At 38.8% G+C, this 23,370-nt stretch overlaps 1 protein-coding gene across 3 annotated transcripts in view; it reads left to right on the top strand.

Moving 5' to 3' along the window:
• Positions 1 to 22,870, top strand: part of RNF17 (ring finger protein 17) — a 46,424-nt gene extending 23,554 nt beyond the window's left edge. The window contains exons 21-38 of one of the 3 annotated variants that reach the window (XM_040544076.1): positions 1,791 to 1,911; positions 2,605 to 2,722; positions 6,087 to 6,311; positions 7,221 to 7,371; positions 10,032 to 10,150; positions 10,943 to 11,033; positions 11,450 to 11,565; positions 11,860 to 12,167; positions 12,692 to 12,855; positions 13,606 to 13,725; positions 14,650 to 14,730; positions 15,507 to 15,632; positions 16,888 to 16,998; positions 18,688 to 18,838; positions 19,688 to 19,823; positions 21,128 to 21,317; positions 21,696 to 21,797; positions 22,167 to 22,870. In XM_040544076.1, coding sequence (XP_040400010.1) covers positions 1,791 to 1,911; positions 2,605 to 2,722; positions 6,087 to 6,311; positions 7,221 to 7,371; positions 10,032 to 10,150; positions 10,943 to 11,033; positions 11,450 to 11,565; positions 11,860 to 12,167; positions 12,692 to 12,855; positions 13,606 to 13,725; positions 14,650 to 14,730; positions 15,507 to 15,632; positions 16,888 to 16,998; positions 18,688 to 18,838; positions 19,688 to 19,823; positions 21,128 to 21,317; positions 21,696 to 21,794 — 2,427 coding nt within the window. In that variant the 3' untranslated portion in view covers positions 21,795 to 21,797; positions 22,167 to 22,870. Of the gene's footprint in view, positions 1 to 1,790; positions 1,912 to 2,604; positions 2,723 to 6,086; positions 6,312 to 7,220; positions 7,372 to 10,031; positions 10,151 to 10,942; positions 11,034 to 11,449; positions 11,566 to 11,859; positions 12,168 to 12,691; positions 12,856 to 13,605; positions 13,726 to 14,649; positions 14,731 to 15,506; positions 15,633 to 16,887; positions 16,999 to 18,687; positions 18,839 to 19,687; positions 19,824 to 21,127; positions 21,318 to 21,695; positions 21,798 to 22,166 lie in introns of those variants that run through there. The other 2 variants (XM_040544077.1, XR_005816053.1) reach the window with 2 other exon arrangements.
• The last annotated feature ends 500 nt before the right edge of the window (positions 22,871 to 23,370 follow it).

Here is a 23,370-nt window from a genome sequence, read left to right as displayed (position 1 = left end):
TTTTAAGTTATTTCAGTTTCAATTGAAATCCAGTATTACCTTGGGTCAGGGTGTATATGTAAGTGTGTGTGTTTATTCAAATACTTTCTTCTACTCCATCATAGAAAGCATAATTAATTTTCACATAACATTTTCAAACAGTAATCTAATAGAACTGTATCTTTGTTATAAGGCATTTGAAGTTTGGTATTTTCTAAACTTTTCATCTTGTAGGAGTTCCCCTTTTTGGCAAGGAAAAAAATGGGTGGGAAAATATTTCTGTCTAATGAAAAGTGCACATAAGTTTAAAAAAACACTTCTGCTGTTCATCAGAGTTCTGGTTGTCAATCCTAATTTTTCTAAGCTTTAAAACTTGATGAGTTGATAGGCTTTTATAGCCTGTTCTAGGCAACAGAAGTAGTGACTTTTGGAACTAACGTTGGCCGACATCTTTTACAGAAAACAGGATTTAGCTGTTTATATTTTGAACAGATGTTTCTGGGAAGAGTTTCAGCAGAAATAATTCAGCTGTTCTATAATGACAGCAAAGGAGAGGAAACACTGAAAATGGCAAAATGCTTTTGCAGTTGCAGGAACTTTAAGAAATACTTCCTATCACTGTTAGGTTTAAGACAAGTAGTAGAAGGGTGCACAGGCCTGCATTTGCTTAGATGTTGTTATGGTTTCATATCTCTTCAATTAAAAAAAAAAATAAGGATTTAAAATTCTTTGAAACGTGAATGAATGCAACACTGCAAAATGAAGGATTCAGAGGGTAGGAGTATCAGAAGTGAGGCTGCTTGTGCAGGTCTGTCCTGTTGCACGTAAGCACTGTTAACTCTTAATACATATTGTATTGACCTAAGTGTGAATTGGTTGTTATGAGAGATTTGAATTAGGCTGTTACAGGAGAAGCCTGTTAATGCAGTTTGCACACATTCTAATGGACTTCGGTGCTGCAGAAATAGTGCCAAAACTGGAATGAGCAGTGTTAAAGTAGTGTTGGTTTTGGCATCCACAGCCCTTCTCATCTAATAGTTATTTAACCTGTCAGTCAGTCTTATTTTCTTATTCCTGACTGCCTGTATCCTAAGAATATCTCCCAAACGTGCTTATTTCCATTACCTTTATTTCCTTTCTCTTTTTTTTCCCTGCCTGTGTTACTACTCTTTTGGTGCAATAAACAAGAAGGAAGAAATCGTAATAGTCACAGTTAATTAACTTAAAATTGAGCTATAGCATAGCCACCAGGTTTTGAAGTAAAGATGCTAAAGAAGAGTTCTTCTAAACAAAATGACTTAATCAGATTTCCTGTGTCTTTTTCTGTCATCATATAATACCTTTTCAAAATCTGGAAGGAGTTTTCTGACATAGGTTCTGTGGTATTCTGGTGTCTCTGTAAAATCCTTCAGATTTCTACGATGGTGTGGTCACGTTAAGTTTAAATGTTTTAAGTATGTGTCACTACATTAAGTTAAGCAAAACAGGATTAAAGTTTTCCTCTTCACCTCTCTATAAAAACCTTTGTTGTTCTCGACAGCCAATTCTATGTCTAACCATGAAGGGAGGCAAGGAGAAGTAAGCTCTATTTCAGCAAGACTGTTTCTGAGTTTGAGCTTTATGTCCGTCTGCAGGCTACAGGGTTGAGGGACCACGTGGGTCTTAAGTCTGATCAAATGTTAGTGAAGTGGAACCAGAATCCAAGGTCATGCTGTCCTGCATGGGTGCGAAATCAAGGCGTTGTTTGATTTTACTCTAATGGGATGGTATTGAAATGTGATGGCAAATGGGTAATTTGAGTTGTTTTTCAGGCAATCAAGTGTAGGCTGGCTTACATTGAGCCTTACAAAGCAGCAGATGAGTGGAACAGAGAAGCCACAAGAAGATTTGAAGAAATGACTGAAGATAAATTTATGGTGTGTTCAATTGTTGGTAAGTTATCACGAGTGTGATGGTTTCTGTTTAAGTATTATTAAATGAACTCATATATAGAAACATGTACTTTTATATCTTTGAAATGTTTATATCCGTACTTGTGACAGGTATCCTGGAGTGAGCACATCCAGACCCGAACTAACTGAAGGAGGTGTAAAAGACACAACCTCAGATGAAAGTTCTCTTACGTCTCTTCTTGTGGGCCACACTGGTGTAACAGGATTTAAATATCCTGGTTTATAAGATGAGCTTGTTTCCAAAATGCTAGTAACCCTCAACAATTCCTGACTTTACTGGTAGCTGTGAATGTGATCGCTGCTGCTCTAAAACATCCCCACCCCCAAAAACAAATTTTGATTAACATAGGTATGCCTTAGTAGAACTTTTCTCAATACCATTTATTGTTAATATGCAGGCAGCTATTTTTCAATACCCATAGAACAGTGGTTTGGAGCCTATCTAATACTTGAAATCACATGCAGCAGTTGGTTTCTTGTAATTAGTGTCTTTTGATTTTACAGATGTGTGCAAAGCTAAACCTCTCTATCTTGTTGATGGCTCAGAATCAATTATTCTATAAATCACATGTAATTTCACAAAATTTTGTTGCTTCGTACCACTTGCTGTGTCTCCGGAAGAATAAGTGGTCTTTACTGTAATTGATTAGTACTATGTTTGTTATTAATTCAGAGGTTTTGAAGAACAACATTTTATCTGTTAAACTCTTTGACTCCCACGATCCTCATGGAAGAGACTCCAGTATTAACTGCCACCTGGTTAAAGAGGACCTTGCATCCTACATACCTGGGTATGTGTTCGCTCTGCATAACTCAAAAGTCTTTGGAAATACTGTATTTGTGAAACAAAGCTGTTGGCTTTAGTATGTCACCTCAGTGGCTGGAAGTCACCACGTTTGTGATGAATTCATAACAAATCACATTCATCATGAAGTAAGTCCATTTAACTCTGCAGTTCGGCATAGTTGAATTCTCAGAGTAAACCTTGATAAACATTTGTTAAAATGTAATCATAGAATCACAGAGGTTGGAAAAGGCCTCCAAGATCATCTGGTCCAGCCATCCCCCTGCTACCAATGTCACCCATTAAACCATGTCCCTAAGCACCATAACGGGTTTAAAAGTTGCAGATGAAGTGTTTGTGTCCTACTCATAATGTGCTTAAGTGCTAATTTTCCCAAACTGGTTACTAACATTCCCATTCCTTTGTATTAAGAAAAGAAATACCCACCCTTACATGTCTGAAGTACACCTAAGGTGGTAACTCATCTCTTTGGAAGTTCTGCTACTAGAAAAGAAACTCTCAGGTAACCAACTACAACAGCAATAGACAGAAGAGTTGGGAAGAGATGAGGCTGAGGAGATAGTCCTGCTCCATTTAATTTCTTTTTTTAGAAAAGATAATCCATGAGTGTATTTGTGAAAATCAATAATTATTCTTTGATAACTTCTGACTACTGATGAGAATAAAAAGATTGTTAAACAGCTTTTGTTTTGAAAATGGAATTCGAGTTCTGCTTTTTTCAAGAGGAAGCAAGTAATTGGATTTTCATCTCGTAGTTCAGAAATACAAATAAATCCTAAGAACACTATTATTGTACTGATGACATTTTTAATAGCTTTTTGTAAAGTTCAGCAGCTTTATTTAAACCTGAATTGTTTTGTTGGATTGCTTTGTCACTAGGGTATTTTCTTTTGTTGTGGTTCAGCTATACTTAAAAGCCTGGCAGCAGCCTGCAAACAAATGGATATGTTACCTTAATATAAGATGCTGTATAACACTGGTAACTTGGGTAATCTGTTGGTTTTTAGCTATGTGTGGTGGGTTGGCCTCAGCCATACAGTTGTTTGCTCACTCACACCTCCTTATTTATACTGCAGGGAAAACAGAACCAGGAACAAGAAAACTCCTAGCACAAAATAAAGCCAGGGAAAGCACTTACCAAGTGCTGTTACTGGCAAAACAGACTCAACTTGGGAAATTTAATTCATTATTGATTAACATAAATTGTGTTAGATTCAGGTATTGGGAAACAGAAGACAAACATAATTCTTGTCTTCCCCCTTTAATCTTCATTCCCAATCTCACTTCAATTCAAACACCTCCCTCCTTCTTTAACTTGCCACTCCAGACACCTCTCCTGCCCTTTGGTATTGCAGGTTACACTCGGTCCCTTCATGAGGTTGGGTTCAGGACAGTGATTTCTTTCTCTGCTCCTCCCTTCTTGCTCTCCTCTTTGTGTGTTCCAGTGTGGGTCCTTCCTGGGCTGCAGTCCCTTCGGGAGTGTGGCTGTCCCACCTTGGAGCACCTTCGCTTCTGACCTTGGTGTTCCCTGTGTTTGTTTTTCCCTCTTCTGTTCCTTCTCTCTCTGGGGTTTTCTGCTCTTTGTTAAATACCCTCTCACAGAGACACCACCAGCTTTGATGTTGGACTCAGCCATGTCCAGCATTGTGTCTGTTGCAGACACAGCTGGGACTGACTGTGTCCAGCACAGTGCAGTGTTTGGCCCCTCCTCACAGAGGCCACTCCTGCAGGTCTTCCCCTCTACTACCAACCCCTTAACTTTCATACTCAGTATACCATGCCTTTTAGTTGGAATGATCTTTCCTTTAGTGGAGGGTGGCAAAGGGATTGTTCTGTGTTTTTTCGGAGGGTTTTAGTTTACTTTGTTGTACAGTGTGGCTATAGCCCTCCATAGATCATTTGTCACACTTTTCTCCCTGAATTTTGCGTTTGTGAAGGCAGATGTCTGCAACGAGGCGAGAGACTGGAGATTAATTTAAACCTATTGTTAGAACATCCAGAATCACATCTGTCATATGCTTACTCTGTTCAATGCTGTTCAGGAACACCCACGTCAGCTCTAAATGAGCATGAGAACGTAAGCAGGAGAGCACAGTGCTCTAGTGAAGCTTACTTGCTGAGAAGCAATATTAATTAGACCTACCAAACATCAGTAACCTTACTCTTAAATTGAGTTAAGTACATAAAGAGGTTAAAGAAGAAACCTTGAACTCTGAAGTTCATTCCAAACTGATGGTTTTTCTGATAGCTCTACAGAAATAATGCTATACTGGAGTTGCTAGAGAGGGGCTTCTAGGGCATGTAACATGTTTCTAACTGGGAGGTGCTCGCCATAGCAGACTGCCTCTGTGTGGAGTCCATTTGATTGTTCAGACTCGTTGTACACGAGGCAGGCATATTCAGGAATTGTGTTCATTTCTTTCCTGGTTCTATAAGCTAGCTGTTTACCCAGCAGTTTCCAAATAACTGCATCAGGAAGGTTTGCATAAATTCTGTAGCAGGATGTTGTGAATGACTCAGTAGCTAAATGGTAAGGAATATTATCTCCAATAAAGTAGTTTCATTCCTGTGAATGAAAAGATAGGTGGTAGATCTCTGAAAACCTGGAAGTTTCTCTTTGGAGGCCCAGAAATGGCAAGCAGTTAAACTCAAGGTTGCTGTTTCCTTCAGTCTGTGGTATTTTCAAGCAGCCAGTTTTTCTACATTGACAGATGATTTTCCAAGCTGTAGGCTGGGCTGTTCCCCAAATGGATTGGTGTGTACCAGCCAAGGCTTGATTGCTTTTGGGCTTTATTCTATCCAGTTCACACTATTAAAAGAAGTTTTCGTCAGGGTATTTACATGACCACACTTCATTGAGTACTCTAATTAGGAAAGATGTTGCGTTGTATCCTCAGGGAACGCTAGAAAGGTAAATGTTTCACAGGCTTAATATTTCTTTACTTCTGAAATGAATATGTACACATCTGAATGTTGCAGGTTTCACTCAGAGGTAACATTACTAGTATCATGTTTCTGGAAAGCAATTCGGTATCTTTTATCCAGACATAAGCATTAATGTTTTGCAGTTCGTTTTATATCAGGCTTGCTTCTCTTCTGGCAGCCTGTGTTGTATAATGCTTTCATCTGACAGTAAAATCTGTGAGGATACTTCCTGAAGGAACATTAAAACAAAGTTACTATCATGAGTGTTGAAGTATTTAGAAATGCTTTTGCTTTTTGTTGTTGCTTTTTCTGGTTTTCTAAGTTATTTGTTCTTACCTCATTGTGTTGAACTGTAACCATTGAGTTCCTCTTGATTGTTGAAAATGTTTGGTATTTGGATCCTGATTATTTCATGTTCTTTACAGATACGTTGAAAGTACTTCTGTAAGGCCCAATGAAATATGGGATGTTCCTGTAGAAGAAACTGCTGAAAACTTGAAAGATTTAAATCCTATAAACACGAGACCACTGGAGGAAGAATGGGATTTCAGATCGCTTTCTAAGAAAGAGCTGCAAGTGAGAATTAGCCATGTGGTGTCTCCCAGTAAAATCTTCATACAATGGCTGTCATCGGAAAGTATACTGAAAAGGTACTAACATGCAAGTTTTCCAGAAAGACGTTTATGTTACAAATGGATGAAGTATAGTTAGAGCAAACTGCTTAGGGTTGCATTTAGCAGTGGGTACTCAAAATGTTTTTGATTTGTCTCGCTTTCAGAAAAGTACAGGAACAAACCATAGATATGCGCTAAGTTGTGATTCATTAAACATTTGTGATTCCAAATTAAGTAAGTGATCTAACTCCTAGTTCAAATCACACTTAATGTACTAAGTACACGATCCAGAAAGATTTCTGCTTTTTCTTTTCCCCATTCCTTTGTTAGAGATCTTAATAGCAGTATCTTTAAGTCTCATAACTTCAGTCAAATTATTTCTTTCTCTCTGATTCTAATACACTGTTACAAGACCTTGAAAGCAATTTCTAAGCAATATATCAACCTTTCTTGGGTACCTAGAAGCAGACTACTTGGGTAATAGTACCTACTGCTTGCAGATGGTTAAATGAATGTCAGTGCTTAGTGCATGTACCTTGTTCACTGCCTCTTGCTTCTCCTTCCTTTCTTCTTTTACCTCCTTGCATCTACCTACCTAGAGTCCCACTAAATTAGTCATGGCGCTAAATGAGTGCCACATGCCAAAGCTGTAAAGAGAAAATAGTCCATTTTTCAAATAGTGCCATACAGAAGGTCCATAATGTCTCAGATAAATTCATCTGTTCAAGAAAATACTGTTCAAGAATTTTAATTGGATTGCATCTGTTCTTACAGCCTCGTTTCATGTATTTCTAATGTGCCATAAAGTAAAACTGTAACATTATGTGTCTATTAAACAAATTCTAAAATTGTTAGTGTATGCTAGTTAACCAGTAATTGACTAAATAATATCCTATACTCATCCGATTAAAATTTTACCACTAGGAAAGTGTTGTTCAATGTTAGTTTACAGGAGAAGATGGCTGCCTTCTACAAAGAATCGCAGCCACAGTCAGTGAAGTGGGAGTGTAATATGCACTGTGCTGTGTATGTACACGATTTGAAACAGTGGCAAAGAGGTCAGATAAGCAGGATTGTCTCTGAAACAACTGCAGAGGTAAGCTCCCATCGTAAGAGGGTTCATTCTTATATTTTTTAAGTTTATAATCATGCATTGATAAAATAATCTCAGACTTACGCTGCTTCTGTGCTAATATTTTCTCATACGGCTTTTGGCTTTTGTCAAGCATTTAAAGTTGCATTGTACATTGCTACAGAGAAGATTACTGCCTCATAAAGCTCAAATGCATTTAGTAGGGAACCTGGTAGTTGAAAAAGGCTCATGAGGTTGATTTTGTGTATGCTTACACTGCACTTGACAGCACAGCACAGATTCCCCAGCTGCAGCCCAGCAGTTTAGCTCAGATTCCAGAAGCAGTACAAACCTGTGGGGCACGTTAAGTCAAACCTAATGATCCTTGCTTGAAAGATGGGGCCAGTTGAACCGAGTGCCACACGCAGGAACACATCTAGTCATGCTCTTCCTTGAACCCTACGCTGATGATGAAGCACTGTGCCACGGAGCTGTCACTTCTCACACGGTCCTGCTTCAAAGGTGCATCTTGTTGCACTCTGAAGAAAAATACTGGAGGAGGCATTGCATGAATAGATGACTGCTTCCTTCAGAAGCCTGGCTGGTAGTAATGTAGATTATCCAGGGCTGGTTTACAGCTGGTTCTCTCCAGCATTACCCCATTATGCCCCGGAGACTTGTCAGTAGGAAGGAAAAGCAGGACTTCCTATACTTGTTTTGCATCATCTGCTTTCTGAGACTGAGCCCTCAAAAAGCTATTTTACCCTGTCAGTTGGAAATGCTGGAATTTGATATCACAACTGTTTTAAAATTACAATTCAATAGATAGCAATTATTTATTGTTTTATTAATTACATGAAATGTTACAGAGGCGTAAAGGGCCAGTCAGCCTTTATGAGAGGGAGCTGCTGGAAAACACGGCGCTTTGCCTGAGGATGTAAGATGAGCCAGCTGAGAGTTTATGGGTTAGGATTAGAGGGCAAACAAATGTGGGTGATACAGTGGATGTCTGCTACAGATCACCTGATTTGGAAGAAGCAGAAGACTTATTAGGACAACTGGAAAAAGCCTAATGTTCTCAGGCTCAGGTCCTCGTGGGTTATATCTGCTGGAAGGGCAACACAGTAAAGCAGAAGCAATCCTGGAGTTTTCTGGAATGCATTGATAGTAATTTTCTGACACAGGTGATTGAGGAGCTGGCATGGGGAGGTAGTTTGCTGAAACTGATGTTTATGAACAAGGAAAAACTGCTCAGGGATGTGGAGATAGTGAACAGCCATGGCTGCAGTGACCAGAAGGTGGTAGAATTCAGGATGCTGAGAGGAAGAAGCAGGGCAGGATCACAGCCTGGGACTTGAGGAGAGCCAACTTGGGCTTCCTTCAGGAATCTGCTTGAATGAATCCAATAGGATACGGTTTCAGAGGGATGATAGGTCCAAGAGTTATTTTGAAGGATCATCTCCAAGCTCAAGATGGATCTATCCCACATGCAAGAAGTCAAGCAAAGGCAGCAGGAAGCCTGCATGGGTGATCATGGAGCTCCTGACAAAACACGTGACAAACCATGGGAAGGAAGGATAGAAGAGGTGGAAGCAGAAGGCGGGAGCAGATGACGCAGAGCAGTATGGAGATGGTGTTTGGTCATGTTAGGACAAGGTCAGGAAAGCCAAAGCCTGCCTGGAGTTGAATGTGGGGAGGGATGTGAAAGACTGGAAGAAAGGTTTCTACAAGCGTAATGGCAGTAAAAGAAATAGAGGAAATGTGGGCCTTCTGCTGAACGGGGTGGGAGGCATGGTGCAAAGGACACGGAAACAGCCAAAGTACTTGATGCCTTTTTCACCTTAACCTTCAGGAATTCTGGGCCCAGTAAGAAAGTTTGGATCAAGGAAGACATCAGTGAAGGAGGATCGGATATGGGGAACCCTTAAATAAGGGGGACGTACACAAGTCACTGGCATCTGATGGGGTGCACCCATGAGTGCTGAAGGAGGGAGCTGACCAATATGTGAGGCTTCTCTCTACAGTCTCTGAAAGGTCATGGTGATCCGGGGGTGTTCCTGGGTCCTGGAAGAAAGCAAATGCCACTCTGATCTTGAGGAAGGATAAGGAGACGGATCTGAGGAACTACAGTCTGATCAGCCTCACTTTGCTCGGTGGAATGGTGATAGAGAAAATCTTTAAAACTGTTTTCAAAACATACAAAGAGCAGGATGTATCTTGCTCTTCTAAGTACAAGAGCAAGAAGGGAGAAGTTAGCATGGATTTCAAGGGGGAAATTGTACTTGACAAACATATTTGTGGTGAGATGATTAGCTCAGCGGTAAGAGGGGAGCAGGGATCTTGTCTTGACTTCAGCAAGGTATGCGGTGTTTATAGGTTTAGAAATTTAAATGCACTGACATAGGTGAGGCAAAACAAATTACCTTAAGCAAGTAACAGTCTCTGTAAAGTTGTTTACATATGAAAACATTTGTGTGTTTCGTCCTGTCAGTACTCTCTGATAGCCACTTGTGTTGTGAGAAGGCCACTGATCTTTGTGTGCCCCTCCTTGATAGTTTCACTCTATTACAAATCTTGGTAATGTTAGGTTACATTTTCTTTCACCTGTTCAGGCATGCTTGGAGTTATCATTTGTTACAGGTAATGCTAAGAGAGGTTTTTGTTTTGTTTCTTGTTTGTAACAGGTAATACTCTATGATTCTGGAGCTGAAAAAATAGTTGATATCAGCTGTCTAAGAAAACTTGAGGAAGACATGAAGAGAATTAGGACATTAGCAATTGAATGCTCCTTAGTAGACATAAGGTAGCCTTTCCCGTATGTTGAAGCAGCAGTATTAGAAACCTGATAATGACATAGCTCAATATTTTCCTGTATTAATGGTGATGACCTAAGATACGGATACGGTTTGCTCTTTGGATAAAAAAAACAGTGAGAGCTGTCACTTCTTTTGCAAAGGTTTTGTTGTTTTTTGTTTCGTGGTGGTCTTTTTGTTGTTGATTCGTTTCTTGTTTTTGTTTGTTTTCAAAGAGTTAGGCTACATACCAGTACAACAAACTGTGATACACAACTAAAGTTTTGAGGGATAAATTATACAAAACGCTAGATAGATAAAGTGGGGTTTCTTTATTTCACTGAATGGTTTTTGCCTTGACTGAAAATTTGAGGTGTATCAGATCTCATGAAAATGTAAAGGATTTTTTGTAGAGACAGTAGAAGAGAGAATTGGCATATTCCTCCCTGCATGTGTGTGCTTTTGTCTATACTGTGCAGAAGAACATACTTGTAATACTCTTTCCATAAATGAATATAAAGGCTCAGTTTGCAGGTGAAGTCTGGATTTTTCATGGTTCTTTGAAGATAGGTGTCATACTTCTAGATCTGATCATTCTCCTCAGTTTAAAACTTTAGGGTTTATATTTATGAATTCTTCCTGTACTACAGAGTGAGAGATGAATAACTGTTTCTTTTTACTGTTGACTGTAATGCGGATTGTGGGTTTTTTTTCCCCTGACAGTGCAGGCAGTTCCAAAACATATCAAAACCTCAGTAAAGGGTGACTTCTGTTGTACTAAAGGAGATAATCATTTTTGTTAGTCCAACAGGTGGAAGCACGCAGTGGACAGCAACAGTGTGCGACTGTATATCCTATTACCTGACCGGGGCACAAGCAAAAATAATCATACAGGTTTGTAATCAAAACATTTTTGTCATATTTTTAAAATCTCTACCAAGTTGTGTGTTAGCTTATTTTTTTCTGGATATTCACACTCCTCAGAGAGTCCCGAAAGTAATTTACTTCGTTCACTGTTTGTTGGTAAGTTAAAAGAGGGGGTTCTGCTACAGGAGAAAAGAATTACTTGTTAATTCCATCAAGTAAAACAGATAAGGGAAGAAGCAAGGTTGCATTGTTACTTCTGATGTCGCGTTTAGAGCAGTTGGTAAAATGATGGGAACTGTGATATGGAGTAAGTAAATGTTGTATGTTCTGATGGGAGCATCAGTTGTTAAGTCTGATTTGCAGTCTGATGAACTAAAAACTGTGCCAGTAGTTTAGTGAAAATGCCCATAACGATGCTTTAAAGCTCTCCTAACTTCTTGCAGGAAAGTGACACGGCTTGTGCGTTGCCTGTGAAAATTTTTTGCAAGGATGAAGCAGGACAATTAATTGATATTTCAGAACACCTTATTAAAAAGGGTTTGGTCTTTAGAAACACAAGGTTTGGATACTTTTATATTCTTTCAGACTTGATCTACATTGTGGTAAACTAATAAGTAAAACAAAACTGGATTATGTTCTACAGTGTGTGTAGCAACAAAACACCATCTTAAGTGAAGTTTCTTGAGTAATCTATATTTTCCCATTCCACATTTTAGTTCTTTAAGTTGGTTGGTGAGCTATTTAACAGTGTGTAAAGAAGCATTTTCCATCTTGCATATTTTTTTAATTCCATTATTTTATTTCACGCTTCCAAGTTCTTTACCTGTTGATGTGTTTTGATTGAATCTGCTAGAACTCTCAAAGCTGCTGTGGCTTGTGCAGTCCCCGAGAAACATCCTGACGTATGTTTAGAAGAAGAGAACCCACAACTGAACGGTTGCAATTCAGAAACTGCATGCATAAGAAGCAGTGCTGCTCAAGAGAAAGATGGGGATGTTTCAGAGAACGAACAGAAGCCATGTAAAATGTACAAGTCGCTGGTTCATTTGGAAATGCATGAAATATATAAAGCCCCCATCATACCTGAAGCAAAAATTTTTCAAGCTATAGTGAGTTGCATTGGACATGATGGAACTATTTATATGATACCAAAATCATTCGGTAAGATTGCAGGCAAGAAAATGCATTTATCCTATGAATCTGATCACATTGGTACATCAGAATGTACCAGATAAGTGTTTTTCTGACATGTTCTGAATCAGAATGTTGTTACACAAGATTCCTGTTTGGCAGTGCTGCTCTTGGGATGTGATGAGGACTTCAGCTTGGCAGTGAGGGCTCTGCTCACCTGTGTAGTGGTTGCACTGCTTTCAGGCAAGGAAAAAAAAAAATGCCCGCAAGATGGCGCCACAAGAGACTGGAATCCAGAATCACTGATGGCCTCACTGCTGGAAAAGCAGCTTCTGTTTGACTGGTCATGTTTGCATATAGTAGACATTGAACATATCTATTGTATCAGTATTGGAAAACATTTTTTGGAGAAGTATGTGTATTTTGTTTACATATCTCTTGATGGAACATGTTGTCTTTTAGTGATCAAAATAATTTGTGGTAAGAGAGTAACAGACTTCGAATTTCATGCCACACAACTGTTGTGGGTTTTTTTGTTTGTTTGTCTTTTCCAGAAAGTAAACTAAACGAATTGATGAGTGAAATACAAAGTAACTTCAAATGCCTTGGTCTTCTGGAACCCTATTGTTGGAAAAAAGGAGAAGCTTGTGTTATAAGAGGGTCAGATACCCTTTGGTATCGAGGTAAAGTTGTAGAACTCGGTGGTGGTACCCTCCAGGTAAGTTGGATTGGATGTTGTCTCTGTGTGAATGTTTGCACATATATGGAAAACATACAGATAAATAGATGATTTGATTCTCTAAAACGTATAACTCCTATTTTTGTTCAGCTCATACTGCTGCTCATTTTGCTTTAAATTGTGATCACTTTGCTGATCTTACCTTTGTTTTAAGATGAATTCTGTCTGCTTATTTCAGTTGTCATAATTTTCCCATAGTATTCCTATTGATGATAAATGTTCTTAAGTAAAAAGCTGTCTTTAATCCCTTGATTACCTGTAGGTAATCCCGTTTTGTTCTTTGCTTTTTTGTTATGATCATAAGCAGAATGCCTTGAAAATACTTTTGCTTTAGCTTCCACCTACCCAACAAGTAGTGGTTGTCAGTGAATTCTTTCAGTTGCTGTGGTATAGAGCTCCTTTTTCCAATTAGCAGTTATTAGTAATGAGTATTACCAAATCTTCTGAGTCTGTCTGCTTTTTGATTGTAGATCTGCAAGTCTGACAAGTTCCTAGCTCAGCGGTTTTTATTTCAGTTTTAAACTACTGTAGCTTACTGCGTAAGAGGTAGATCTCTTGAAAGACAAATTTAATGTCATAACGGTTCTTCAGTCTTTTCTTTAATTTGTGCTTTGTCGTATCATGTATGTATCAACAAACTTTCTTCTTCCTCTGGAAAAATTATGCTATAAATAAGCCCTTTGCTTTTTGACCTTAAAGGCAGGAATTTAGCAAAACCTTTTTGTGTAGGTACAGTACATCGACCATGGTTGTATAGAGAAGGTCCCTCAGTGTCACCTGTATCCAACTACGTTGTATACTGATACTCCTCCATTTTGCATACCATGTCAGCTCTACAAGACAGTACCAGTGAGTAATGCTAACTTCTGAAGACTTTTTAGGTGTTTACTCAGTTGATGACACTGCTCAGTCATACAAAGATTGAGAGTAGTTGCTGGTGTTTTTGCTTGTCTCTGAGAACTCAAGGAATATAGCTGATACGGATCACTTCAGCAAGGCAGTCTTCTATCAGAAAATAACATTGCTTTATGAAATGATCATGCTTCAAAAGCGGCTGTCATTGGAATGAAATCCTTGAGTCGGGACACCACGGTGGCTGGCAGGATGATACTCTGAAGCGGCGGCTTGTTCTTACAATAGCAGCCACAAGGAGCAAGTCCTGAGTTTCTTAGTGCAGAATGGCCAGAAAATTGTAAATCCTTGAGTCAATTTGTTGTTCAAATTTGAATGGTGCATTTAGTAAGTGTGAATTGCTGAAATGGCTAGCTTACCTTTACGGTTTTTTAAAGAAAACTTTGTTATCGCTAGAAGCAGTTGAGATAGATGAAGAAAGAGAGGTTTAAGGGGAAAGTTAGGCCTATGGGTTGGCAGGCAAATGGACATTGCAAAGTATTTAAAGTACCCCCTATCTTTGTTCTGTTATCTTCAAGTTTAATTCTGTATCTTTTGGTTGTGTTTCATGTAATATGTACATCTATGTGATAATTTATATATAGTACAGGTTAGACTTGGCAAGCAGCATCTCTTTCTAAGCAACTTCAAGGTTTGAAAATTGCTGGTCAGCATTGTTACACAAGAATTTGTAGTGTACCAAATAGCAGATAGCATATAAACTGTTCTAGACAACTCAGACTAATTATCTGTGCTTTCGAAGAAGTTGCTCAATAAGACACATTTTCATCTCTTTTAAGAAATATAGTGTTACTTATAAGAATAATAGTATTATTTATGAGCACCTCACTCTTTAGGGGTTTCTTGCTTTTTACCAAATAGATTGGAAACTTTTGGCAGCAGGATGCAGTGCACATCCTTCAAGAACTACTTACAAACGAAGAGGTTGAAATACATGTTCAGGTAGCTTTGTTTATTCATAGATGTGGACTGATGCTTACCTTTTTTTTTTACTTAACTTGTATTATGACTATTAGGTGAAGGAATGTAGCAAAAAATTCATTTCTTAGATAAAACATTTTATCCTCAGTCTTTATGTCCTCTAATAGGGAAGAATTGAAAGCTAAAGTTATTTCTCCAGTGACTTCATGCCTTAAATTTATCCGTTAGAGGTATTAACACTTTTTTTTGCTGATGTTTGTATTCTGTCAACAACCTACCTACCAACATTGTAAATTTTTCTAAATGCAATTTTAAGTGATGAACATTGGACATAATTTGGACATAATCCGGAAGTTGGACTCAATGATCCTAATGGGGTCCCTTCCAACCTTCCAACTCAGGATATTCTGTGATTCTATGATAATTGAATGTGGACATGCTTAAATTAATATATTAGCATTATAGGGAAGCAAATACCTATTGTCTGGAAAAAAAATGTAATTTCAAATAATTTCTACTGGTAAATTGTGGAGGGAGAGGGTTTACTGTTAAGTGAGCAAACCTGGGATAATGTTTCAGTGTTAAACTGGTTAGTTGGTGCTGCCGTTCCAGAGACAGATGCAGTCATGTTCCAGTTCATGCCATAATTGGTGTTAAGAAATCCTTACTGGTTTTGTATCTTGAAGGGAATGAGTGTGGTGTCATTAGGAGCAGCAGGCTAGAATTTCCTGGTCAATACTTACAAAACATCAGTTGTGCTATTACTGTTGTAATCTTACTCTGCCTTGTGTAAGTAGGAGCTACCAGATAACCCATGGGGCAAGCTGTCCATCAGCCTGTATTTCGATGGAATGTCACTTTCCTCCTTCATGGCCTACCAGCAGTACTGCGTCGCTAAAGATTGTCAGGACGTACCAAAGCAGGTGAGATTTGGGGCTTTTGCTGTTGTTACTCACAAGAGTACCCAGTTTTTGTTGTGACCTTTGGTTGATTGCTATTTTTAACATTGCAAAACTGTACAGAAATATAAACTGTATTAAGGTCAAGTACACCGCTCCTGAGCGTAACAACTGTAGGTGTGATTTTTGTCAGGGTATTCCTCTGACAGTGTATTTTTCTGAAGCAGCAACTCATGCTGGAAAGAAAACAATTCTGCAGTACAATGTGTACTGCTGTCACTGCTCATTTAAGTCTTAGTGTGTGTGCCAGTGTGCTTGTGATACAATTCACAGAATTTGTGTGTATTAGGACTGAGTAACCATGGAAAACCTAGTTATAAATTAGTCTCTTGTAGCACTTCCATAGTCAGCACATGACACAAGCTGCATACATATCTTGAAACTAAATGGTAACTTTAAAATCGAGATTTGACAGACTATCACTTCAGTCTTCCTCATTCTGAAAGTGTCTTCAGGTGTGTCTCACTGCTGGGTGGGTTCTTGTAGGCTGTTCATAAACAAAGCTTTGTGGTAGAATTGGCTGCAGTGCAGCCTGCCCTTTAATTACTTTAGATTACATTCTTCATGCTGAAAAAGCACTTGAGTTGCCTTAAGTATACAGTATTATGTGATGTATAAATTCTGTATTTTAAAAAATACATGTTTTCTGCCTTTCTAGATATAATAAAGTCTGTGAGCCATTTTTAGTTTTTTAAAGAATATACCACAAAGGTAAAAGGATGGGGGACGACAACTTGGAGCAAATGACTCACAAAGTTGTTGTGGTAGAACATGTGCATAGTATTAGTAGTTTAAGTTGGACTCCCTATACCAAAGTATGATAGATCTAGCTGCAGCCAAAAATAAGAAAAGACAGTTAATGTTACAAGTAAGAGTGAATGCAGTTCGTTCTTTCAAAGACATCACAGTCACAGGATGTTTGAGCTCGGAAGGGCCCTCTGGAGGCACCTGGTCCAACCCCTGCTCAAGCAGGGACACCCAGAGCAGGCTGCCCATGTGGAGTGCTCAGGTGGGAACAAACTGAAGTGTAAGCTGAATCTTAAGAGCCAGATGTAGTCATGTTGCCTGACAGTGTTAATGATTTTTTTTAATTTATTTTTATATATGTTTATCAAGGACATGCTGCTACTAGATAATTCCTTTGACCAGAAATGACAAAAAAGCCAGTTTGCATTTTATTACAAAATATGATGCTTAACTAAAGTCTGTCTTGGTCTAGGAGCTGCTTGAAGGAATTGTTCATGTTTCGCCTTCATACACGCTGCCACCACTGCCTGTTCCAGGAGATATCTTTCCTGTCAGAGTTACCCATTTTGTGTCCCCTAAGGAGGTGAGTTTTGAAAACATATATTGCAGACAAAAAATGCTGCAGTCCCATCATGCTGATGATCACAGCTAACAAGTTTAGATAATAGACAAATAGGTTGCAAAATGCTACTTATGTATTGGTATAGGTGGTCAAGTAATGCAGCTATCTGAATATGAACTCACTTGAAATACTCACGGAGGGGGCAGGTGGATAGTGAAATAAATACTGCCTGTTGCCCGAAACAAAACAGGAATTGCAGGGTTTGTAGTATGGTACTTATTCATCTTGTATAATAAGGAAGTGGATCATTGAATATTAACTTAGCAGAACACTAAGGATTTCTATTCTTTATTCCCAAAAATTAAATTACTGGGATGTTGTTTAATAATGTGAACGTTTTCTGGCTGTTACAGTCATTTGGCTGTCTCCGGTCGATGACTGATCATTGATTTTTGTGCATACCCACACAGCTGTCCTGTGCAGTCTCCCAGGCAAAAGGGCAAATGTAATACTGATCAATCAAAAAAAGATTCCTGTGTGGACTTCGAATACTGGATGAAACAGGAAAACAAAGCAGTGAGAAGATGATTGTGTTTAAAAAAAAAAATCATGTTTTCTGAGTGTGTTGAGTTGCTTGTACTGTTTGGGTAAATCTGTAAGTAACAGGTTTTAAAGTATAGAAGCAGTTGCTTTAAGTTCAGTATTACGGTTTGGTTACAAGTTCAGTACACTAATTTACTTATACGCATCTTCCCCAGAAAATGGGTATTCTACGTAGACAATTGTTTTGACTAAATACAGGATGAAAGTGTTAGGATACGTTAGAAAAGGGCTTTTCTTGGATTCTCTTCATGTTTCTCCTGTAAGAGGGGAAGCAGATAACCAACATGTATTTGGTTCATTTTTTGTAAATTTGAACTCGTGTTTTTGATCATGGTATACAATCACAGACACCAGACCCTGCTCTGGGCTCATATATTTAAGTACCAGCTGCATGATGGAGTTGTGGCTTGATTATATATCCATGTACAAATAAGAAAATGAAAATTAATTTTCTTCCTGGCTGGTGAATCATAATGCTGAATTCACAAATACTAATAGCCTACTCATTAATTACTAGGACTATCTGTAGAGTATCAGTGTTATGCGATGTCCCTTTTTAAAAAACAAGGCATTTTAAGTGATCTAAAATCTGAATGACTTCTATGTGTATTGGTTAAAGTTTAATTTTTTTGAACCTACAGAATTATAGTGCTGACCCAGTTACAAATCAAGGTGAACGGAATGTCTTTGTATAGCAAATAAAATGCAGTTTTAGAACTTCTTCTTTCAGTAATTTTGAAATTAATCTGGTTTGTCATAAAGTGAGATCACTTACCCCAAGTAGTAGAGGGAGGAATCCTAATGAGGAACAGCTGTGAAATCTTACATGGGTATGTTCTCTAGTATGTGCATTCCTTTCCTTCTTACTTTTTAATATTGAAATGTGGTGTTAATAAATGGTTACTCTTCTACTTTGGGGGGGGGGAAAAATGCATAACTACAAAGTTATTTGTAAGTTGAAGAAAGAAGAAAGGGGAGAGAGGTAAGTGCTGAAACCATTCTAGGATGGGGAATAAGTAGTATTCTAATAATCTTCGATTACTGGTGGAATTTGAAGGTTATGCGAAGCCTACAAAAATGTAATGTGGGAGCCTTTTCTTTGGATAGGTATATATTTGTCTTAATCCTTCTGAGAATGTTACCAAGCTGTCTGCCACAGAGGGAGATGCTAGCTGCAACTTGGACAGCCTCAACGAAGCCCTGAAATGGTACAATAAAAACGTGGATTCTCTTCCTCTTCTGACAAACTTCAGAACAGGTATGTTAGTATTAGTTTATCTTCCCCCTGTTGTTCCATGTGGATAAACAAAAGCCTGAAATTCTTTACAAAGAATCAAAATAATTGTTTCTTACGGATATTTAAATAAGTCTTCCAGAGAGTAAGAAACAAATATGCATGGTGATAATATGATACACTTACAATCATGTGTTCTTCTTTGCATGAAATAGAGACTTCTGTGTTACTGTTTTTCAGTGGGATGATGAAAATAACTCAAATTTCTGTTGTGTGTTGATGAATAGCATTTAGATTGCATATGGCAATAATAAAATTCTTCCCTGAAGCTATGGCTGTGGAAATCTTTCTATTAAATATTCAAAATACATTAAGATCTGTACTGAAAATGTAGAGTTGAAAATAATTTGAACCCTAGAGAGTGTCACTTCACTTTAATTCTGAATTTCTCAGTTTAGGCAAAAGACATAACTTCAGTTCTCCTGTCCACAGTTACAGGGCCTAAAATAATAAAGTGCATTCATCTAGAACTTAGTGAAGAAATTAGTTAGTGCTAGTTCTTGATTCTAGCAACTGCTAAAATTCTGGTTTTAGGCAGTATCTGCCTTCTATGTTCCAGACAGACTCTGTTCTCTTAAAAGCTGATCTGTTCGCTAACTGAAGTGTACAGGAGTGTCAAAGTGGAAATCTCCAACATTAAGCAGTTTGGCTGCTTTTAACTTGACCAAAATTACATCCTAGTGATGGTGAATTAAAGTTCAGAGAGAATATTATGAATTAGAGAAGGAATAAAATCGCAGTTACAAAGCAAAATTGATGACATTCTACTAGTTTGTATGGCACTGAGTGTATTTTGGGGTTTTGTTTTTGCAGAAATGCCTTGCCTTGTAGAATACAAAGATGGTTTGTGGTATAGAGCGAAGCTCCTCTCTGTTGAAGAATTCAACCCTGTTAAGATCCTGATTCAATTCGTTGACTATGGCAATTTTTTAGTTGTTCCAACAAGCAAGTAAATAATCAGAAAAAAAATACATGTAAAATGTGAATGTGTGTGCGTGTGTGTATATACATTTATATCATAAGTATGTATAAGTGTGTGTATTTTCACAAATGTATTACCTACATATATATAGCTATAGATACACAATAAGTAATAGTTCAGCATTAGATTTCAGTTGGAGAGAAAAGTTAGTTGGCTGGTTACGTAATTTGCCTGCAGAGCACTAGGGTGTGCACCTGCTTCTGTCTCCGGGGCAGTTACAAGAAGCCCGTTACTATAATGCCAGGTTTCTCCATCGTTGGGTTACTTAACTTCACAACCTGTGAGGTAGGCCTGGGTTCATAATCTGCCTTTGCACCCAAGAAGCTTATACTTGGAGGGCTCAGTCTCTGGTTTGTGTGCAAATAAATCCTCTGATTCTTTGCAGCTCAGCCTGTGTAGAAGACAGCTGGGAAATAAGATAAGGAAGTGACTGAACAAAGCACACCCCACACTGCTTATGGGGAAGCTGGAAGTTCAGATCCCTGTTCTGCCTGGTGCTGAGCTGCTAGGAACTACTCCTCAAGCACCAGTGCACACGCATAGATGTCACAGACACTAGGCTTTCATGGTCCCCTAAGCTTCTCCGAATTATTTCTCTTGAAGCACTTGCACTTTATATAAATAAAAGTCACACTGACTTGCTCTTGAGCTCAGTGGAGCAGCTACAGATTGACTTAACGTGAGGCAAAATGTGGATTTGAACAGATTTCCTGCTTCCTGGGCTTTTAGGGTCTTAGGAGATACACTTGAGGGTTGTGCTTCCTTATTCCTTTATTTCTGGGATGGAAAGAGTGAGGTGAATGGGGAGATGATAATAACAAAATCAAGGTACTACATTAAATAGTTGGACTAGGACATTTGAGTGAAGCAGTTTGGACCACAAAGGCCTGTCATCGTCCAGATGGCACCAGCTTTAGGGGCCGCATTGTGTCCCCTGGTTTTCTTGGAAGTTTTGCTCTTCGGTTCCTTACTCCAGTCTGTGTTGGGCACCTGAGACTCCTCCATGGGCGCTGTAATGGGGAGCCAGCATGCCTGGTGTATGATACTGGCCTGCTTCCTGATAGTTAGGATGCCAAAGTCCTTTGGAGAGCCCAGCCCTGTGTGGTGAATTGTTCAGTGTGACACCAGCAGGCTATTGTAGAGCAGGGCCCCTGAACCCGTTTCCACACCTTAAAACTATCCCATGAACCGTTCAGCTCTCTTTCTGTTTTCAGTGACAGTTTTGCTTTACAGGTAGATTCTTGCAGGCAAACACTTCGTTTTTGTTGCAGGTTGCGCCACATACCTTATCACCTGCTGCAGTATCCCATTCAGGCAGTGCGAGCTCTGCTGGCTGGATTTAAACCTCCGTTAAGTGATACAAATGCAAAAAGAATTCCTTATTGTCCAGAGTGGAGCGTGGAAGCATTATGGGCTATGATGGACTGCACTGAAGGAAAACAGCTCTCTGCTTCTGTACTTGTGAGAAACAGCAGTTTTTTCTTCATTCTTGCTCAGCCTAAAATTCTTTCTGGCAATCTTAGTATAATTTGAGTGCTTGTTCTACTGTGGACCCTCATAATTTAAAATCTTGAACCATTTACCGTGAAGGAACTGCTGCTGAAGTGAGAAAATCACGTGGCTCTTCCCTTACATTTGCAATCAGAAAAATTGCTGAGCATTCCTGGTTTGGGGGAAAAAAAAAAGTTTCTTTAGTTTCCTTTACAGAAATACTCTTTCTGTATTCACAGTTCCATTTGGCAGTGAAGTATAGCCAGCAAAGTCATTTCTACTATTGGTTAGTCTGTGAGATTTAAACAGATTGTCATGCTTCTGAAAACTATTAACTTTAATTTTCAGGCTTCTTCACCAGAGGTCACCATTTTCTTGTATGAAGATGACCAAAAACTAGTTCATATGAAACTGATTGAGATGGGACTTGCAGATTTGGATGAGTGACATGTGAGTACACTGAATACGAACTACAAATTCATACCATCACGAAGGGGCATTGTTTCAAAAGTTTTAAGCCAGGGACTCAATTGCTAACTGATTGACCACAAACAGAATTAGATTTAAAAAAAAAAAATGCTTCTGTCCACACTTCCACTCTCCTAATTAAGTAAAAGTTGTTTAAAAATGGAATTTAGCTACACATTACTGAAGCACACACAGTTTTAAGAACCAACAGGTACTGAAACTTGGGAGTGTTAAGGCAGTAATAACAGGAGGAGCATTTGCTGCTAGTCATTGAAGAAGGTAACTTGTAGATGAGTGGCAGTGTACTCTATCCAAACAATCATAGTAATAAATTACTTTCTTCATTTTCAGCATTTGTTCTCAACGTCCTGTGCCAGTGGTTCTCATACCGAGCTCTGTAACTTTCGGATGTCCATCCCTCTGAACACAGAATACTTGAAATGAAAAGCTTTACACCATGTGGTGTCTACAGAGAATACTGAAGACTGGTTTGGGTTTTGGTTTTTCAAATTCCTTAACCAACTTGACGTTATGTAGTTCTTTTCCCTCCCATTTAATAAGCCCTCTCCTAATCTGCGTTTATGGATTTTCCTTACAATTTTGACTCTTGATTGAGATGTAAATAGATAGCTTCACTGTCTGTCTATTCCCATACAGCCTTAAGTGGTGTTTTGTGGTAATTCCTTCATAAGAGTAGCTGGAATGAACGTGTAGTAGTGAAGAAATAGATAAAGAAATAATGTTGAGTACACTTGTTCTAGTGTCTTGTTAGAAGGCTTGAAGGGAAGATGATAGTTCTATTACTGTGATGTAACTCTTGTTCGTATTTCAGGCATATTTGGTGACAGTTCTCTGGTACCAGTCTGCAATCAGGAATGAACAGCAGGGAGGTGGGGAATGTTACTGGTTTTGTTCTGAAACACATTTGCATTGTTGCTGTGTTTTGCTTTCAGTAGTGAGATGGATGGCTTGGGTGTCCTTGCACCTCCTTCCTACTCCTGGTGCTGTAGTGTTCAACTCAAAGTGTTAGAATAAACAGGAGCCTGCTCAGCATACATCTGAAAGCTTCCTTCTCTTTCCTGCTATAAAGAGATGTTCAAAGAAACCTTACTAGTGTGGTGCATCCTTTATGTTCAGAGTTCAGCTGCTTCAGTCACCCCATGGAGAATTTGGTCTAGATTATCAAGGGAAAACATAGGAAATCAGTGTAGCAAAATACAAGTCTTGAAATCGTACACAACTGAAGATGATAGTCTTTTTAAACAAAACTGATCCCAGCCTCTCCTTCTCTTAGAGGTCTTTGTTACACTCACTTCCTCAACAAATACCTAAATAAATTCACCTGGATTGCTCATGTCCACCACAGGACAGGGCTTGAATCTCATTACAACCAGCTGGGTTTTAGATAGGTTCTCTGTATTTTCTAGAAATCAGGTAGTGACAGTGTGAGACTCCTGCTTCAATCTTGTTTACTTGGTCCTCCCTGATTTTTGGCATGGCCTTTTGTGTTTTCTTACTTTGACCATAGGCCTTACACTGGAGAAGGCTGGGCATC

The sequence above is a fragment of the Cygnus olor genome, chromosome 1, assembly GCF_009769625.2.
Source record: "Cygnus olor isolate bCygOlo1 chromosome 1, bCygOlo1.pri.v2, whole genome shotgun sequence".
In the NCBI taxonomy this organism is placed as follows: domain Eukaryota; kingdom Metazoa; phylum Chordata; class Aves; order Anseriformes; family Anatidae; genus Cygnus; species Cygnus olor.
This window is presented reverse-complemented; position numbering and strand designations above follow the sequence as displayed.